Raw genomic sequence first — 16,334 nt, forward strand, 5'->3', positions numbered from 1 at the left:
TGTAATTTAAATGCATTTGATAACCATGGAACCATAAATTTGGTTAGAGTAGAAATACATATATTTATTTGGAACAAAGTTCAGTACCACATGGAAATTTAAACTCATTTGAAATCTGAAGACAACAAAAATTAACTGTATGTCAATATTGCATTATGGGGAGGTAGTCCAGTTTCTCAAAAGAAAAGTTCAATGTGATATTAAATGATTTTTCCTTAATCTAAGTTATTAGCATAACTCACATTGACCGCCATCCCTGATTAAGTAAATGTTAGTATCTAGTGATTCAATCTTAATTTCGGCACCTTTTGGTAAGAAAATATTTAGGACTTAGATTTTCCTAAAGCTTTATAGTCTGAAAAGTGCACAACATCACAAAATATTTTCACAACATCTTAACTAGAGGCTCTCAAGAGCCTGTGTCGCTCACCTTGGTCTATGTGCATATCAAACAATGGACACAGATAAATTTATGACAAAATTGTGTTTTGGTGATTATGTTGTGTTTGTAGATCTTACTTTACTGGACATTCTTCTTGCTACAATTGTCTCTATCTATAATGAACTTGGCCCAGTAATTACAGTGGAAAATATATTCTAAAAATTTACAACAATTTACAAAAATTTATGAAAACTGTTAAAAAATGACTATAAAGGGCAATAACTCCTTAATGGGTCAACTGACAATTTTGGTCATGTTGATTATTTGTAGATCTTACTTTGCTGAACATTATTGCTGTTTACAGTTTATCTCTATCTATAATAATATTCAAGATAATAAGCAAAAACTGCAAAATTTCCTTAAAATTACTAATTCAGGGGCAGCAACCCAACAACGAGTTGTCCGATTTCTCAGAAAATTTCAGGGCAGATAGATCTGCACCTAACAGATTATTTGACCCCATGTCAGATTTGCTCTAAATGCTTTGGTTTTAGAGTTATAAGCCAAAATCTACATTTTACCCCTATGTTCTATTTTTAGCCATGGCGGCCATCTTGGTTGGTTGGCTGGGTCACTGGACACATTTTTTAAACTAGATACCCCAATGATGATTGTGGCCAAGTTTGGATTAATTTGGCTCAGTAGTTTCAGAGGAGAAGATTTTTGTAAAAGATAACTAAGATCTACAAAAAATGGTTAAAAATTGACTATAAAGGGCCTCCTAAAGGGGTCAACTGACCATTTCAGTCATGTTGACTTATTTGTAAATCTTACTTTGCTGAACATTATTGCTGTTTACAGTTGATCTCTGTCTATAATAATATTGAAGATAATAACCAAAAACTGCAAAATTTCCTTAAAATTACCAATTCAGGGGCAGCAACCTAACAACAGGTTGTAGGATTCGTCTGAAAATTTCAGGTCAGATAGATGTTGACCTAATACACAATTTTACCTCTTGTCAGATTTGCTCTAAATGCTTTGGTTTTTGAGTTATAAGCCAAAAACTGCATTTTACCCCTATGTTCTATTTTTAGCCATGGTGGCCATCTTGGTTGGTTGGCCGGGTCACCGGACACATTTTTTAAACAAGATACCCCAATAATGATTGTGGCCAAGTTCGGTTTAATTTGGCCCAGTAGTTTCAGAGGAGAAGATTTTTGTAAAAGTTAACAGACGATGCCGGACGACGACGATGACGACGACGACAGGTGCAAAGTGATGAGAAAAGCTCACTTGGCCCTTGGGGCCAGGTAAGCTAAAAATTTGCTGACTTTGGAGTCTATGATGTACTATTAAGAAGAAATTTCGTTTACCTAATTTAAAGCTTTTAAAATAGATCCATTTCGAAATTGAACCAAATTGTGGTGTATTTGATATTTTATGATTTAAATTGAAATTCCAAGGCAATATTTTGCCAAAAAAAAACCTTGCCCTTTGTTTTTTTAAACTGCATTTGAAATGTTAAGATGACTTTGTCTGAGGTCTGGTTTGATTGGGAAAGGTTGAAAGAAGACACAAAGCATGATAGTAATAACAGTTACCAGCAAAATATATCTTTACCAATAAAACAAAGCTTTTGGAAATGAAATTTTTCTTATTTTTTTTTTAAATATACATCATAAAGGCATGTCATAAAAAAAAAATATCTGAAAGAAATTTTAAAGTAAAAATAGGTTATTTAATTTTCTGAATAATGTTTTCCATGAACAAGTAAGACATGAACAGGATCAAAGCTAATGAAAGCTTTTAAGAATCTACTAATGTATTGTCAACACAGATGCTAATTAATATTGGCTTTATAAATCCATTATGTCAGTTTTATATTAATCAATAACATTATTATATCTTTATCTTATATTAAATGTCATCCTGTAAAAGTTTGCATGTTAAGATTTCATCGTTAAAATGACAGGACAGAGCTATGTATTAATGACTATATAAAGAAATGTTATATTAAGAAGACGAGGGGAAAATGTTTTATGGGTGCAATGAATAAAAAATTACACCAGATGATATTCTAGTTAACATCATTATCAATGCTGACATTATGTCTTTACATACGACAAATTGGCCATTAAATGCGAAATTGTCAGAAGTCTTTTGGTTTCTTCAAAATCATTCATTTCAAAGCCATTTAAAGCTATATTGGTTTAATCACGAGATTATAACTGCTTTGAGAAAATCCATACAATTATTAATTAAGCATACTTATATGTATTTAACAGTTGCAGGGAATATACCAAACAGAGTTTTTCCAATATATATCTCTACTGAATACTAGAATATATATGGTGTTGTCAAAAAAGAGAACATCATCTTTAACGAACATAAGAATATGCCTGCAATTGATGACATAAGCAGGATTTAAAAAATAACAACCGTCATCAACATGAATTCTTCGGACACTGAACTGGATACCAATGTTGGAGCAGGATATACAATCATACTAGTATTAACATCATTCATTATTCTTACACTGAATGTACCAATTGTTGTACTACTTGTAGCAGGGAAATTTCTTGGAAAGTCTATTCGAAACATACATATACTAAGCTTGAGCATATCAGACATGCTGGTTGGAATCAATGTAATTCCTATATCTATTATTCTCAAGTCTATCGTACAAGGAAACCCACCATCTTACCAAGAATGTTGGTCAAGGATGTGCCTATACCTTACATGTTTAATTGCATCATTTCTTCATGTACTATTCATTTGCTTAGACAGATGTGGAACTATATTACGTAAAAGTTTATCGTCTAAACGAAACACCCGACTCAGATTCTGTGCAATGGTTTTACTTTCATGGATCTGTGCAATCACAATTATTGTTGTTCCGTTCTTGGTCCTTAAAAATGACAGGGAGATTCCATACTGCTCCATATCTACCGTTTTTAATCCCGAACAAGGTGCCATAGTTTTACAAGTATGGTCTCTACTTTTTCTTCATGGTTTTATTTTAGCATTTGCAGCCTGTGTATGGATGGCAACCAAAATAATATCTATAGGAGTTGAAGTGGTTCAGCCACCGGACAACACTACAGAATTTACACAGACAACTTCAAACATTCATATCATTCAAGTAGCACCAATGAATGACATCCATGGAGAAAGAAGGGGGTCAAGTCCAACTCAGAAAAGTACTAGCACCACTAGTAATCCAAGACAGATCAAAATATCACGATCGCAAAAAAGCGCCATAAAAACAATTTCATTACTGGCATTAAGTATGATGGTATGTTTGGTACCAATGAATATCATGATCTTAGTAGAGGGATTTTATGGATTCTCCATTTTTTCTTCAAATCAAAGACATATAATTATCTATATTGCAAGTGTGAATTCTGCAATCAATCCTATAATCTACGCATTTAGAATTCATGAAGTTAGACAAACCATACGATTACTCAAACAGAAGATCAGCTGTTGTCATATTTATTGTGTTTATGAGGATTAACAATAATAATTCACTAGAGAAAATTCAGAAAGAGATATTGACATTCACACTTATTCTTCATGGGAAAAATTCTGTAGATATGATTTCTCACATATTCTTCATGGAAAAAATACTGTGGGAGTGATTTCTTATCATTAATTCTGAGGAATTATTGTTTACTTAAATGGTTTAACTACCAAGTGTCAAAAATACAATGAATGAACACACAAACCATTGTGAAAAATTATCTTATAGTTATAACTTAACAATACTAAGTGAGAACTCCTACTTAGGTCCTAACTCAATCAAATGCTGAAAACAGTTTTGAAGTCTATCCATTGGAGTCATTTTGTTTGAAATTTTGTGTGGTAGATTATATTTTTCTTATTCAACAATGTATCATAGCATGTCTGCATAATACAAAATATTGTTTTTGTTGTGGAACATTTCAGTATCATACTTAAATGTGTATTGAACAACAATATTAAAGGAGCACTAGCTGTCAAATTCAGGTTCACCGATTTTAATAAAATTCTCACATTTGCTTTATAATAAAGTAAAACATTTATCCAAACTATAAAAATCCAGAACAACGATTAACAGGGTGCAGACATAAAAATATGTAGCTTCATTTCGTAAGTATTTTAGTCTAGACGCCATCTAATTAATGCCTCATTATAATAAAGAAATAATAAATAAGCTTTATTTAGAGTCGGCAAGGTATACAAACATAGACAAACATAAGCTCTAATGAGCTTTTAACCGACATGATATTCATTCACACGTACATTTAGTTCGAATTGAATTCAAATCGAATGCGAATCGAATTCGCTAATCGCATTCACACACTCTTCTTTTTTAATTTGAATTGATTTGAATTAACCAATTCATATTAGAAATACGTTTTTGTAAATACAAATTAAAAGTTAACGTCGTTAGGACAGTAAAGCTAATTTGATGCACATTGCAATTCGAAATTAGAGTTGACGTTAGGATGTAAATGTTTGGAATGCGAGTTAAACTTATTCGAATTAGTTGATGCGAATCAAATTCTCATTACATGTGAACTCAGCATAACTATCAAGTTGACCTCTAAAGTCATCGGCTGACCATATAAGCGATGTAAACATAAATATAGACATAAATAGATTAAGCAAACTCGCGCTGTTGGATTTTTCTAGGTCTATTTAATTTCATATTATAAATGAAAAATAAATGTTTATCATCGTTTTTCCCTGTATAAGAATGATTTTTTTGTGGATCGAATCAGTCATTCAAATGATTTACCTTTGTTTCACTTTCAAAGTACCCCCCCCCCCCCCCAAAAAAAAAAAATCAAAGAGCTGAAAGCTCTGAAGAAAAATGACGCCACTGTCTCTAATATTGGGATAGTTTTTATGCAAGTCTTGATTTTCACATACCGTAATTAGTTTAACAATGCAACATGTCTCGTAAGCATATAATTGATATTCGTATATGTGTGTGTGTGTGTGAAGTGAAGGTGACAACTGGCTGTTTTTTTAAGACAAATGAATAGGTCAAGACTACCTGAATTGTACAAATAAATACCGTAGAAAGGCTTGTATATTTCTCACTGGTACATAGTCTGAATCCGGGTCCGTTCGCGCCCACTCATGTTCGCCCCTTTCCCTTTCACACCCTACATGTTCGCACCCAATCTTAATTGGTTTTGTGTTTAATAACTCTGTAAGCAAGTGTTTTCTTATAAGTATAATTGTTGTCATTGTCTCAAAATAAAGTGAGACAGCATTTTTTTTTGTGTTGAATAAATCTTAATCATGTTTTAGATAGCGTATTGTTAAAAATTATAATAATCCTTTCTAAATAAAGTGGTATTTTGTCAACGTTTTATTTTGTGTTGAATAACTCTTAATCATGTTTTGTTAGTGTATTGCTATAACTTTGTTTCATTGACTTCTTTCAAAATGAAGTGAGATTCTGACTATGTTTTTTTCTGTGTGTTGAATAGATTTTATCATGTTTTGGTTATAATAGTGGATTGCTATATTTTGGTTCCTATATTTTATTGTTTTGTTGTTTCAGATCAAAGGGACCAAGCTGTTAAAAACAATTATCTTTTGTGTTTTTCCTTAAAAATCTTCAATGTTTTACTCATACCAAGCTATAAATACATTCAGTATTTACACCAAAGCAATTTAAAACCAGGTGCTCCGCAGGGCGCAGCTTTATACGACCGCAGAGGTCGAACCCTGAACAGTTGGGGCAAGTATGGACAAAACATTCTAGCGTGATACAGCTCTGAATTTGGATTGTGATCAAATTTTTGACATTACATGGTTTTTTTTTACACAAAACAAATGTCAAGATTTTACAAATTTTACAATTAAAGTTTTCTTCTTCAAACTTTTTAAATCTAAAATTAAATAGTTGACACAGCATAGGTTTCTGACACAGAATGAATGTGGTCTAATGAACTTAAAAGTTTGTTTTTGCCTTTTAGCAATTCACTATGCTGTTGAATATTAATCCTCTCAAAAAAATGTTTTAAGAAATTTTCTTTTTATTTATGAAATCTGAAATGAGAAAAATTTAACCCCCCCCCTTTTTTCACATCCCCGTTTCCCTTTCTCCAAAACTGATATCAATTCAAATTTCTAATGGAGTTTGCAACAATAACTACTCTTTTAAATACATCATAAAATATTAAAATGTAAAATAAAGTGCTTGTTATCACTGAATGGTAAAGATTGGTTGGTAGTAAAAGTGAATATACATTGTGTATTGTATAAAACAATAAAAAAAACTTCATCAGCAACATTTTATATTGGCAAATTTCCAATGAAGTTATTTACATAAAGTTATTGGCAAATAAAAATAGAAAATGACATCATAGTCATGTCTGGCAAATGTCCAACATACATTATCTAAAAACATTTTAGAAAAGATAAGGAAATAAGATGTAAAAAAACTGCTTGTTATCACTGAATGGTAAAGATTATTTTAATTTATCAGTTGGTAGTAAAAAGTGAATATACATTGTATATTGTATATAACAAAGATTTAAGTTGATTCTGGACCAAGAAAGATAACTCCAATTAAAAAAAAATCTTGCTATTGCACAATATTTTGCAATTAGATATTTCTTGCTTACTATTCTGGACAAAGAAAGATAACTCTAATTAAAAAAAAAATTGCTATTTCACAATATTGTGCAATTAGATATTTCTTGCCATTGCGCAATACTGTGCAATTGAAAAGACTTGCTATTGCACAATACTTAATATAATAATTTTAGATCCTGATTTGGACCAACTTGAAAACTGGGCCCATAATAAAAAATCTAAGTACATTTTTGGATTCAGCATATCAAAGAACCCCAAGATTTCAATTTTTGTTAAAATCAGACTAAGTTTAATTTTGGACCCTTTGGACTTTAGTGTAGACCAATTTGAAAACAGGACCAAAAATGAAGAATCTACATACACGGTTAGATTTGGTATATCAAAGAACCCCATTTATTCAATTTTTGATGAAATCAAACAAAGTTTAATTTTGGACCCCGATTTGGACCAACTTGAAAACTGGGCCAATAATCAAGAATCTAAGTACATTTTTAGATTCAGCATATCAAAGAACCTAACTGATTCATTTTTTGTCAAAATCAAACTAAGTTTAATTTTGGACCCTTTGGACCCCTTATTCTGTTGGGACCAAAACTCCCAAAATCAATACCAACCTTCCTTTTATGGTCATAAACCTTGTGTTTAAATTTCATAGATTTCTATTAACTTATACTAACGTTATGGTGCGAAAACCAAGAAAAATGCTTATTTGGGTCCCTTTTTGGCCCCTAATTCCTAAACTGTTGGGACCTAAACTCCCAAAATCAATACCAACCTTCCTTTTGTAGTCATTAACATTGTGTTTAAATTTCATTGATTTCTATTTACTTAAACTAAAGTTATTGTGCGAAAACCAAGAATAATGCTTATTTGGGCCCTTTTTTGGCCCCTAATTCCTAAACTGTTGAAACCAAAACTCCCAAAATCAATCCCAACCGTTCTTTTGTGGTCATAAACCTTGTGTCAAAATTTCATAGATTTCTATTAACTTAAACTAAAGTTATAGTGCGAAAACCAAGAAAATGCTTATTTGAGCCCTTTTTGGCCCCTAATTCCTAAAATGTTGGGACCAAAACTCCCAAAATCAATACCAACCTTCCTTTTGTGGTCATAAACCTTGTGTTAAAATTTCATAGATTTCCATTCACTTTTACTAAAGTTAGAGTGCGAAAACTAAAAGTATTCGGACGAAGACGACGACGCCAACGTGATAGCAATATACGACGAAAATTTTTTCAAATTTTGCGGTCGTATAACAACAATCATGATTTTCCAATTATTCAACTTGATATGAATTAAAATTGGGCGCGAATGAGTAGAGTGCAAACGGACCTTGGGTGCGAACGTGTAGGGTGCGAAAGTGTATTGGGCGCCAACAGACCTGATACCACATAGTCTGAACCCCCTTCTCCCACAAAATATTAAGTAAATAATCTTTTTGTTACTGTTATCAAAGGTCTAATGAAACTCAGGTAATTTCAAACATTTGTCAAAGAATTCTAGTCAAACCGGCACCTGGTTAAATTGGAACCTGGACAAATCAGCACCTGGTTAAATCGACACCTGATTTAGTCAATTCGTCACCCATGTTAAATATAAATTTTAACAGTATTTTAAGCAAAAAGAGTAAAAAATAAGTAAGGGGTTGCCAGAATTTTTTTCAGTATTTAAGCAAAAAGAGTTAAATACTAACTTTCACATTTTTGGGTGTTCAGGTACATTTTGTATATATTTATTTTTCTCAACTTAATGACTTTTTTGGTGTCTTTTTAATGATATATATATGAGTAGTCAAAATAATTATTACGTCTGGCAAGGCTTATTTAATTTTATTCTGGGACACCTTTCTATGACCGCAAGGCTATGTTAATTTTTTTTCTGGGACGCCTTCCTACGAACTTCATAGGAAGACATCAAAGAAAAATAATAAAATAGCCTTGCCAGACGTCATAATTATTTGGACTAATACATGAGATATTGGATATGTTTATGCATTATTTTAACCAGTTGAGCATTTTACAGGATTGTTTGTTTAATGCTTTTTAAACTTTACTGAAAAAAAACACCTTAAATTTGCTTATTATTTGGCATGAAAGTTTGATTTATTGAAAGGGACTCATAGTTTTCCATTTTATTTTAATAATTGTCTAATTGTTAAAACAACAGCTTGGGTAAGGGCTTCGTTGTTTACCTTTATACACAACAACATATTCACTATGTACTTGGTAACAGTTATTAATTAATTGAATAGAAAATATTATAACAAATATTATTGGATGCCGAATTGACGTCAAATAGGTGCCGATTTGACTAGATGCCAATTTCACCAGGTGTCGACTTGACTTGTACGTTTCAATTCCTCTGCGATCGTTTGCGGTATTTTCTTGAGAAAAACCTATTTTCCATCATCAAAGAGAAGAAGAAACTGCTTGAAAATGATTCTGGAACGCTTCATGATTGTTAAAATAAGTTAAATTCACTCAAAAAACAATTTTAAAACTTGCGATGTTTAAACAGGAAGTTTCAAAAGCACGTGTAAAAGAAGAAATTAACCGGTGAAAGTGGAAATCCGTACATAACAGATATCACTATAGTACGACCTTGAAAGCAAAACAGTTCCATCCTTTTGTAAAACAGTCTTTAATATACCTATCACATTAATGTTTGAAGGGTCTTAAGCTTATTCAAACCATAAAAGTCGGTATGAAACACCAAAACGGAATGAACAATAACCGATTACGTTTTGTAGTTTACAAATTCTAAACTGGTTCCCGTCAAACTACAACACTTTGTTCGAGTGTAGTGGAATACAAGCAGAAACCAGTTAGTTTGTAAACTGGTTCCTGGCTGATTACTACACAATGACCTCTCATGCATAATGATAACACAAGCAAATTCCAGTTTGTATAGAAAATAGTAAATACGAAACCAAGCGCGGTAGGCAGAGAAATGTAATGAAGTTCAGGTCGCCAGTAATGGAACAATGACTGCGTCATTTTCCAAAAAATTATTTAATTAATTAATGATTTACCCTGTTTTTTTTGCATTTGCGCACTTCACTATGCTGTTGAATATTAACCCCCCAAATCAACATTTGCTGAAATCCGAAATTAAAAAAATTGTCCCCCTCCAATTTTTTCACCTCCCCATTTCCCTCATTCCAAATAAAAATTCTTTCCCTCAAAGATATGGTCAGTATCTCAATTCAAATTTCTAATGGAGTTTGCAACCTTAATTACTCATTTAATGGCTAAAATTAATATCAATTAATAGTAACTGCTAAAAATTAATTGACAGCTAATCACCTCAAGACAATCCTCATTTCTTAATGCAAAAATTACAAGCAGTGTAAGGGAGGTAATCAAACATTGATTTTTAAATTGATTTGGATTACCTCCCTCACACTGCTTTTAAATTGTCTTAATTATCCTGTAACCAGAAAAACTGTTTTCCCCTTTTTTTGGCCCTAATTCCTTAATGGTATGAGCCATAACCCCTCAAAGTCAATCCAAACCATCTCTTTGTAGTATGGAAAAATGTGGTATAATTTCAGAGAGATTCATAAATTTTAACACAAGTTATTGTCTGGAAACTACAAAAGTGCTTATTTGGGCTGCTTGTTTTGGCCCTTTATTCCTTAACAGTAGGGACCATATCCCCCAAAATCAATCCAAACCTTACTTTAGTGGTTATAAACCTTGTGTTAAAATTTTATTGATTTCTATTTAATTTCTATTAACTAAAGTTATGTTTCCGAAACCATTTGAAAGCTCTCAATACCAAATTGCCCTTATGTCAAAACCATTGTTCTTGACAAAGTTTGGCGTTTTATTCAAATAAGCTTTTACAATGTGTAGTTCATTAACCATTCAAGAAAGACAATATTTAAGTCTAACTTTTTGGATTCAAATATATTTGCATTTTGAACTTGCAAACATTGGTCATTAATTCTTTGTTTAATAGACTTTAAATTACCTTTAACATAATTAAAGTTGTTGATGATATAAGACATTCCAAGTTCATTCAAAAGACTCTTGACCTTTATGACCCAAGGGTTTGAATCTACAGATTTAGTGAATATATCATATGCCAAAGAATTTTCCGAAGAAACTATATGGTTCAGGTAGTTGAATATTGAATATAATATTTTATTTTTCAAGGGAATTCTATTAAGTTCAGCTCGACATCCATCATTAGATGCCTTACAGTGAACCCCTAATATGTCTGCCAATTTTTTTGTGGTCGTATAAAAATCTTTTTAAAAATCAACATGCTAATAAATTGCTTCGCTGAGCACAGCTGGATACGACCGCAGAGGTCCAACCCTGAACAGTTGTGGCAAAAATGGACACAATATTCGCGCTTGGTACAGGTCTGAATTTGGATTGTAATAAAATATTTGACACATAATAGGTTTCTGTACAGAGTAACTGTAGTCAAAGAACTAAGAAATGGTTATATGATTTGAATTTATATTCAATTTTTTGTTTTTGTGCAATTTCTTTTTATACTGCCATTGCAACATTTTCATTGGCTATACATATGGTCAATGATGTCTTTCAAAGATAAAACAGACTACATTTTCCTCTTGGCAATGGAGATTTACAATTGTTTCAATAATATACAAAATATTCAAACACATTTCACCTGAAGAAAACTTTAGGACAACTTCAGTGATGAATTGATTTTCTGTTTGCATAATCTCGTATTAGTTTGAGTCCCAGCTGATAACTTGACAACAAAATAGGCTAAAAGTCTACACAAAGAAAATTTCTATCATGGAAGAATAATTTTGATAACTTGTTAGAATAGGATATTTCTTAATATCAACTTTCATTACTGGAATTTATTAATGATAATATATATAAAAGTTACTATTCTGTTATGTTCCCAGAAAAAAGTGTTCTTGGTACACTTTCAGCACTACACGTTCATAAGGGATTACCTTGATATTGAGTATATTTAAGTCACACATAGTGGTTCCAAAAATTTAAGACATTGAAAAATAACAAGTAAAAGCAGAAAATTCTGATATAAATAAGTTTGTAATCATATTCTACAGTAAAAACAGTTTTCAAATCAGAAACTTCTCTTTTGATGATCAATAGAAAGAATAGCCTTGCTAGTTTAAGCTTGAATACTACAGATATTTGAAATACAAGAATTCACTTTTTTTGTTAAGTTTACTACATCAACAGACCTTTTCTACATAAATCATCTTGATCTTACCATAGTCAATGCTAGCACCAAAAGTGTCTCATATGAAGCACTATACAGTTCATTAAATAAATAATTTATAAAGAAATTGTACATGTTGTCATGATTTTCATACCCTTACTCTTATCTAAGGTATCAGAAACCAGTACTAAGTTACTGACAGATCCAAAAAGTACGTAATAGTTACAAAACATCACTATCAAACTGTTGATTGATTAGGAAGTGGTATAATGTAATACACACCAATAACTCTGACAGTTTTAAAGCTGAGCTGGTCATTAAACTTTTAAATATACTTACCAATAAATCTGACTGTTTTCAGTTTGGATTCTATATTGATTTGATCTTTCTTCCTGACCTAAAATTTTAAATGGGTAAACAATAGTTCTGTGGCTCCAATTGATTTGATCTTACACTTTAGACATGCTCCTTTAGAATGAAGAAAGCATGATTTCTGTATTAGATTTTCAGTACTTTTTACTTGATTTAATCAGTATTGTATTGTATTATATTAATAGAACCCCTTTTTGTCATCAGTGATTAAGAGACGAAGCAGACCAGTGTATCCGTGCTCCTACGAATTTTAGCTACTCATAAAACCAACAGTTGGATAATAATTTGTGAACAAATCCATGTCATACTATAATTTCATGAAATCGCCTTTAAAAATCATTTCACCCCTAAGACTTTGTGAAACGTGTGAAAAAATCGGAATCTACAAAAAATGAAATAAAGCCAAATACACAATTATACTATAATTTCATGAAATCTCCTTTTAAAATCATTTCACCCCTAAGACTTTGTGAAATGTGTGAAAAAATCGAAATCCACAAAAAATGAAATAAAGCCAAAAAAATACACAATTATACTATAATTTCATGAAATCTCCTTTAAAAATCATTTCACCCCTAAGACTTTGTGAAACGTGTGAAAAAATCGGAATCTACAAAAAATGAAATAAAGCCAAATACACAATTATACTATAATTTCATGAAATCTCCTTTTAAAATCATTTCACCCCTAAGACTTTGTGAAATGTGTGAAAAAATCGAAATCCACAAAAAATGAAATAAAGCCAAAAAAATACACAATTATACTATAATTTCATGAAATCTCCTTTAAAAATCATTTCACCTTTAAGACTTTGTGAAACGTGTGAAAAAATCAGAATCTACAAAAAATGAAATAAAGCCAAATACACAATTATACTATAATTTCATGAAATCTCCTTTTAAAATCATTTCACCCCTAAGACTTTGTGAAATGTGTGAAAAAATCGAAATCCACAAAAAATGAAATAAAGCCAAAAAAATACACAATTATACTATAATTTCATGAAATCTCCTTTAAAAATCATTTCACCCCTAAGACTTGGTGAAATGTGTGAAAAAATCAGAATCTACAAAAAATGAAATAAAGCCAAATACACAATTATACATACATGCCATCTAAAATCTCCTTTAAGTAGCTGTACCAGATCATTGGCAACATCTGGCATACAGGGAAACAGAGTGGCAACCATTCTGGCATAAAAGGACAGTAGGTCATACCTGAAACAAGTATCATATAATGTATTACTCAAAGATGAAAGACTTTATTTAATCATAAATACTTAGGGTTACCAGAATGAGATACAAGGGAAAGACTTACACATAAAAGTATCGATAGACAAATGCACATGATCTCTTACTGTGTTAATTCATCTTTTCACAGTACAAATTGGCCAAATCTTTTTCAAGCTGAAATTGATTGCATCTCTTTAAATTTTAATAACATCTAGAACATGAAAATAATGTCAAGGTCAAATAGTACATGTCAGTTGAACATCAAATTCATATAAAAATGCACATGCCAAATATTGTTGACTGAGAACTTAACCTCACTACTCCAGCGAGAAAAAAGGTTAAGACCATTGTGCCAGTTTTATACAACTTATCGCTAATCCCGTCTGACCCGGCCGCTTGAACTTTTGACGCATACAACAATCACTTTTCCATTGTGGCATCAGATATTTTGTTTTGTGACGTCAAATTTTTACGGGAACCTGTGTAATATCCAGTAATGGGGTACAAATAGCGATAAGGTGTATTGTTTGTATTGTGTCAAAATTGATTGGTTTTAAGAAAAATTAGACACAATTTCCAAACAAGATTAATTGATTGATTGTTGTTAGCTTTATGTCCAGTGACAAATATTTTATGCATGGTCATGATGAGAACAAAGTAACAATAATTACAATAGGCAGATCCTGCCATGTTAACCTGAATGATGGGCAATAAATTTGGAAAATGAGGATATATCAAAAGAGGCAGAAATTAAGCCATGCAACAGGCCACCTATGAACTACACCAAGAGTTGTTGCACTGGTTCTTATAATGCAGATTTATTGCATTTTAGAGAGCCACGTGATTGTCCTATCTATATACTGCAGTCAACCCTTGAGGTTTATACCTAACAAGATAACCTAAGGATGCTATTATTGGTTATCATTTTAACACCAAGGGATTAAAAGGAAAACAGAAATAAAGACGATTGCAATCTAAATCAAAATTACAGCAGTAGCTCAAACTGTAAGACAGGTAGAATAAAATATGAAATAATCAACCAGTGTTAATCAATGAAATATCACTTATCTTACCTGGTTCTATGTACTGTAAATAGAGCTTTAACTAATTTCTTTCTATTCATCTTTGTGTTGAAATTCATACAAAATTCTATTGCAGCCTAGAAAAAAATATGCAAATGAAAAAAATATGTTAATGAAATTATTTCCAAACATGCTATTACAGATCCCTACTGTGGATTCATTATTAATAGTTGGGTAGCAATTTTCATGGACTTCGTAGGGTGAAGCAAACCACCATCTAGAATAATCAACAAAGTATAAATTAACTATAGATAGGCATGTAAATAAACTTTTGCAAACAATGAAAACATGTATCTAAAAATATACAATTTTTTTTCAATATCATGAAAGTAAATAAATCCAAAGTATTTGATTCCTTCAAAATTCTTAAAAAGATGAGATTTTTTTAAAAATTTTATACCTCCCTGTAAACAGGTATATGAGATACTATTTCCTAGACTGATGTCCTGTTAACAAATTTGCGAAGGGACTGATTCCCTGTTTACAGGCTTTTGAGGAACTGGAATTTCAAATTATCTGTTAACTCAAATAGGGCAAGACTGTATCCCAAACTTACTTTATCTATTAGCTCCCTGTTGACACAGTTGGGAAGGGATTGTACATAAGCATCAAACTGCATTTTCATCAAACTTCCTGTATCAGTGTCTTCCTCTGTAAAGAAAATTCAAAATTGACTTAGTGTCAAAGTGGTTACCCATATAGTGCTAATTCTAAAACTCGAAAGTACATGCAATAAAAGACTTATGATTTTAAAGTTTAATTATACTATTTCTAGGCCTATTTCAATTAAGACTAAGTTTACAATTATCATTATTTTACAGACACAAGGTAAAAAACAAATCATACTTTTTCAACCCCTAATTTGTTCACTTACCTTCTCCCTCCTGTAAAAGAAGATCTACATCTGTAGATTCTTCCTCCTTTCCTTCTTGTTCTTCCTTACTCTCTACTTCTGCAATCTGTTGTTCTGTCTCCATTTCTCTCTCTACATCTTCAATTTTTAGGTCAAACTCATCTGAGAAACAGAAAAAAAACTCATTAAATGCTTCATTTTATTATGAAGAACTAAATATTACAGATGTCAAGGAGTACTGGAGTATAGCACGTTAGTACAGAGTATTGAATACCAAATTGATAATCGACTAATCCTTTTCCTGTTTAAATATTGGTGCCTTCTTAAAGATAAAATTACTTTTATTAAAAGTGCCTCACTGGAAATGAAATATTAATCCAAATCAAAATACAGAGGTAGGCTATTGTTTAAGGCATCAGTAAGTACTAATCACATCACCCATTTGTTGATCATTTAATGTGTTTCTTTACAATTCCCAAATACTGTTGTTTAAGTAATCATTTTCTATCAATATTTTTTAATCAACTGATTACATTATCGCCAGTTTACGTAATCAGTAACATGTAGTAAATAAGCTATTAGTTATGGTATTAAATTCAGGGACTATTATCTAGTCTTATGTAATAATTTTG

General features: G+C 31.4%; 2 protein-coding genes across 8 annotated transcripts in view; one reads left to right on the forward strand and one right to left on the reverse strand.

Annotated features, from left to right (window-relative positions):
* LOC139515610 (regulator of nonsense transcripts 2-like) overlaps positions 1-16,334 on the reverse strand; it is a 62,919-nt gene that overhangs the window by 27,338 nt on the left and 19,247 nt on the right. For all 7 annotated transcript variants that reach the window (XM_071305255.1, XM_071305267.1, XM_071305232.1 and 4 more), the window contains 5 exons: positions 15,724-15,864; positions 15,406-15,500; positions 14,841-14,926; positions 13,644-13,752; positions 12,503-12,560 (listed from right to left, as the gene is read on the reverse strand). In XM_071305255.1, the coding sequence (XP_071161356.1) occupies positions 12,503-12,560; positions 13,644-13,752; positions 14,841-14,926; positions 15,406-15,500; positions 15,724-15,864 (489 nt within the window). The remainder of the gene's footprint in view (positions 1-12,502; positions 12,561-13,643; positions 13,753-14,840; positions 14,927-15,405; positions 15,501-15,723; positions 15,865-16,334) is intronic.
* On the forward strand, positions 2,699-4,015 carry LOC139515663 (5-hydroxytryptamine receptor 1D-like). Its single transcript, XM_071305298.1, has one exon. The coding sequence runs from the start codon at positions 2,835-2,837 to the stop codon at positions 3,900-3,902; it is 1,068 nt and encodes a 355-aa protein (XP_071161399.1). The 5' UTR covers positions 2,699-2,834; the 3' UTR covers positions 3,903-4,015.

The sequence above is a fragment of the Mytilus edulis genome, chromosome 1 (genome assembly GCF_963676685.1).
Source record: "Mytilus edulis chromosome 1, xbMytEdul2.2, whole genome shotgun sequence".
Classification (NCBI taxonomy): domain Eukaryota; kingdom Metazoa; phylum Mollusca; class Bivalvia; order Mytilida; family Mytilidae; genus Mytilus; species Mytilus edulis.

Excerpts from the sequence above, each read along its gene's own strand:
- LOC139515663 (XM_071305298.1), top strand. The coding sequence starts at position 2,835 with ATGAATTCTTCGGACACTGAACTGGATACCAATGTTGGAGCAGGATAT.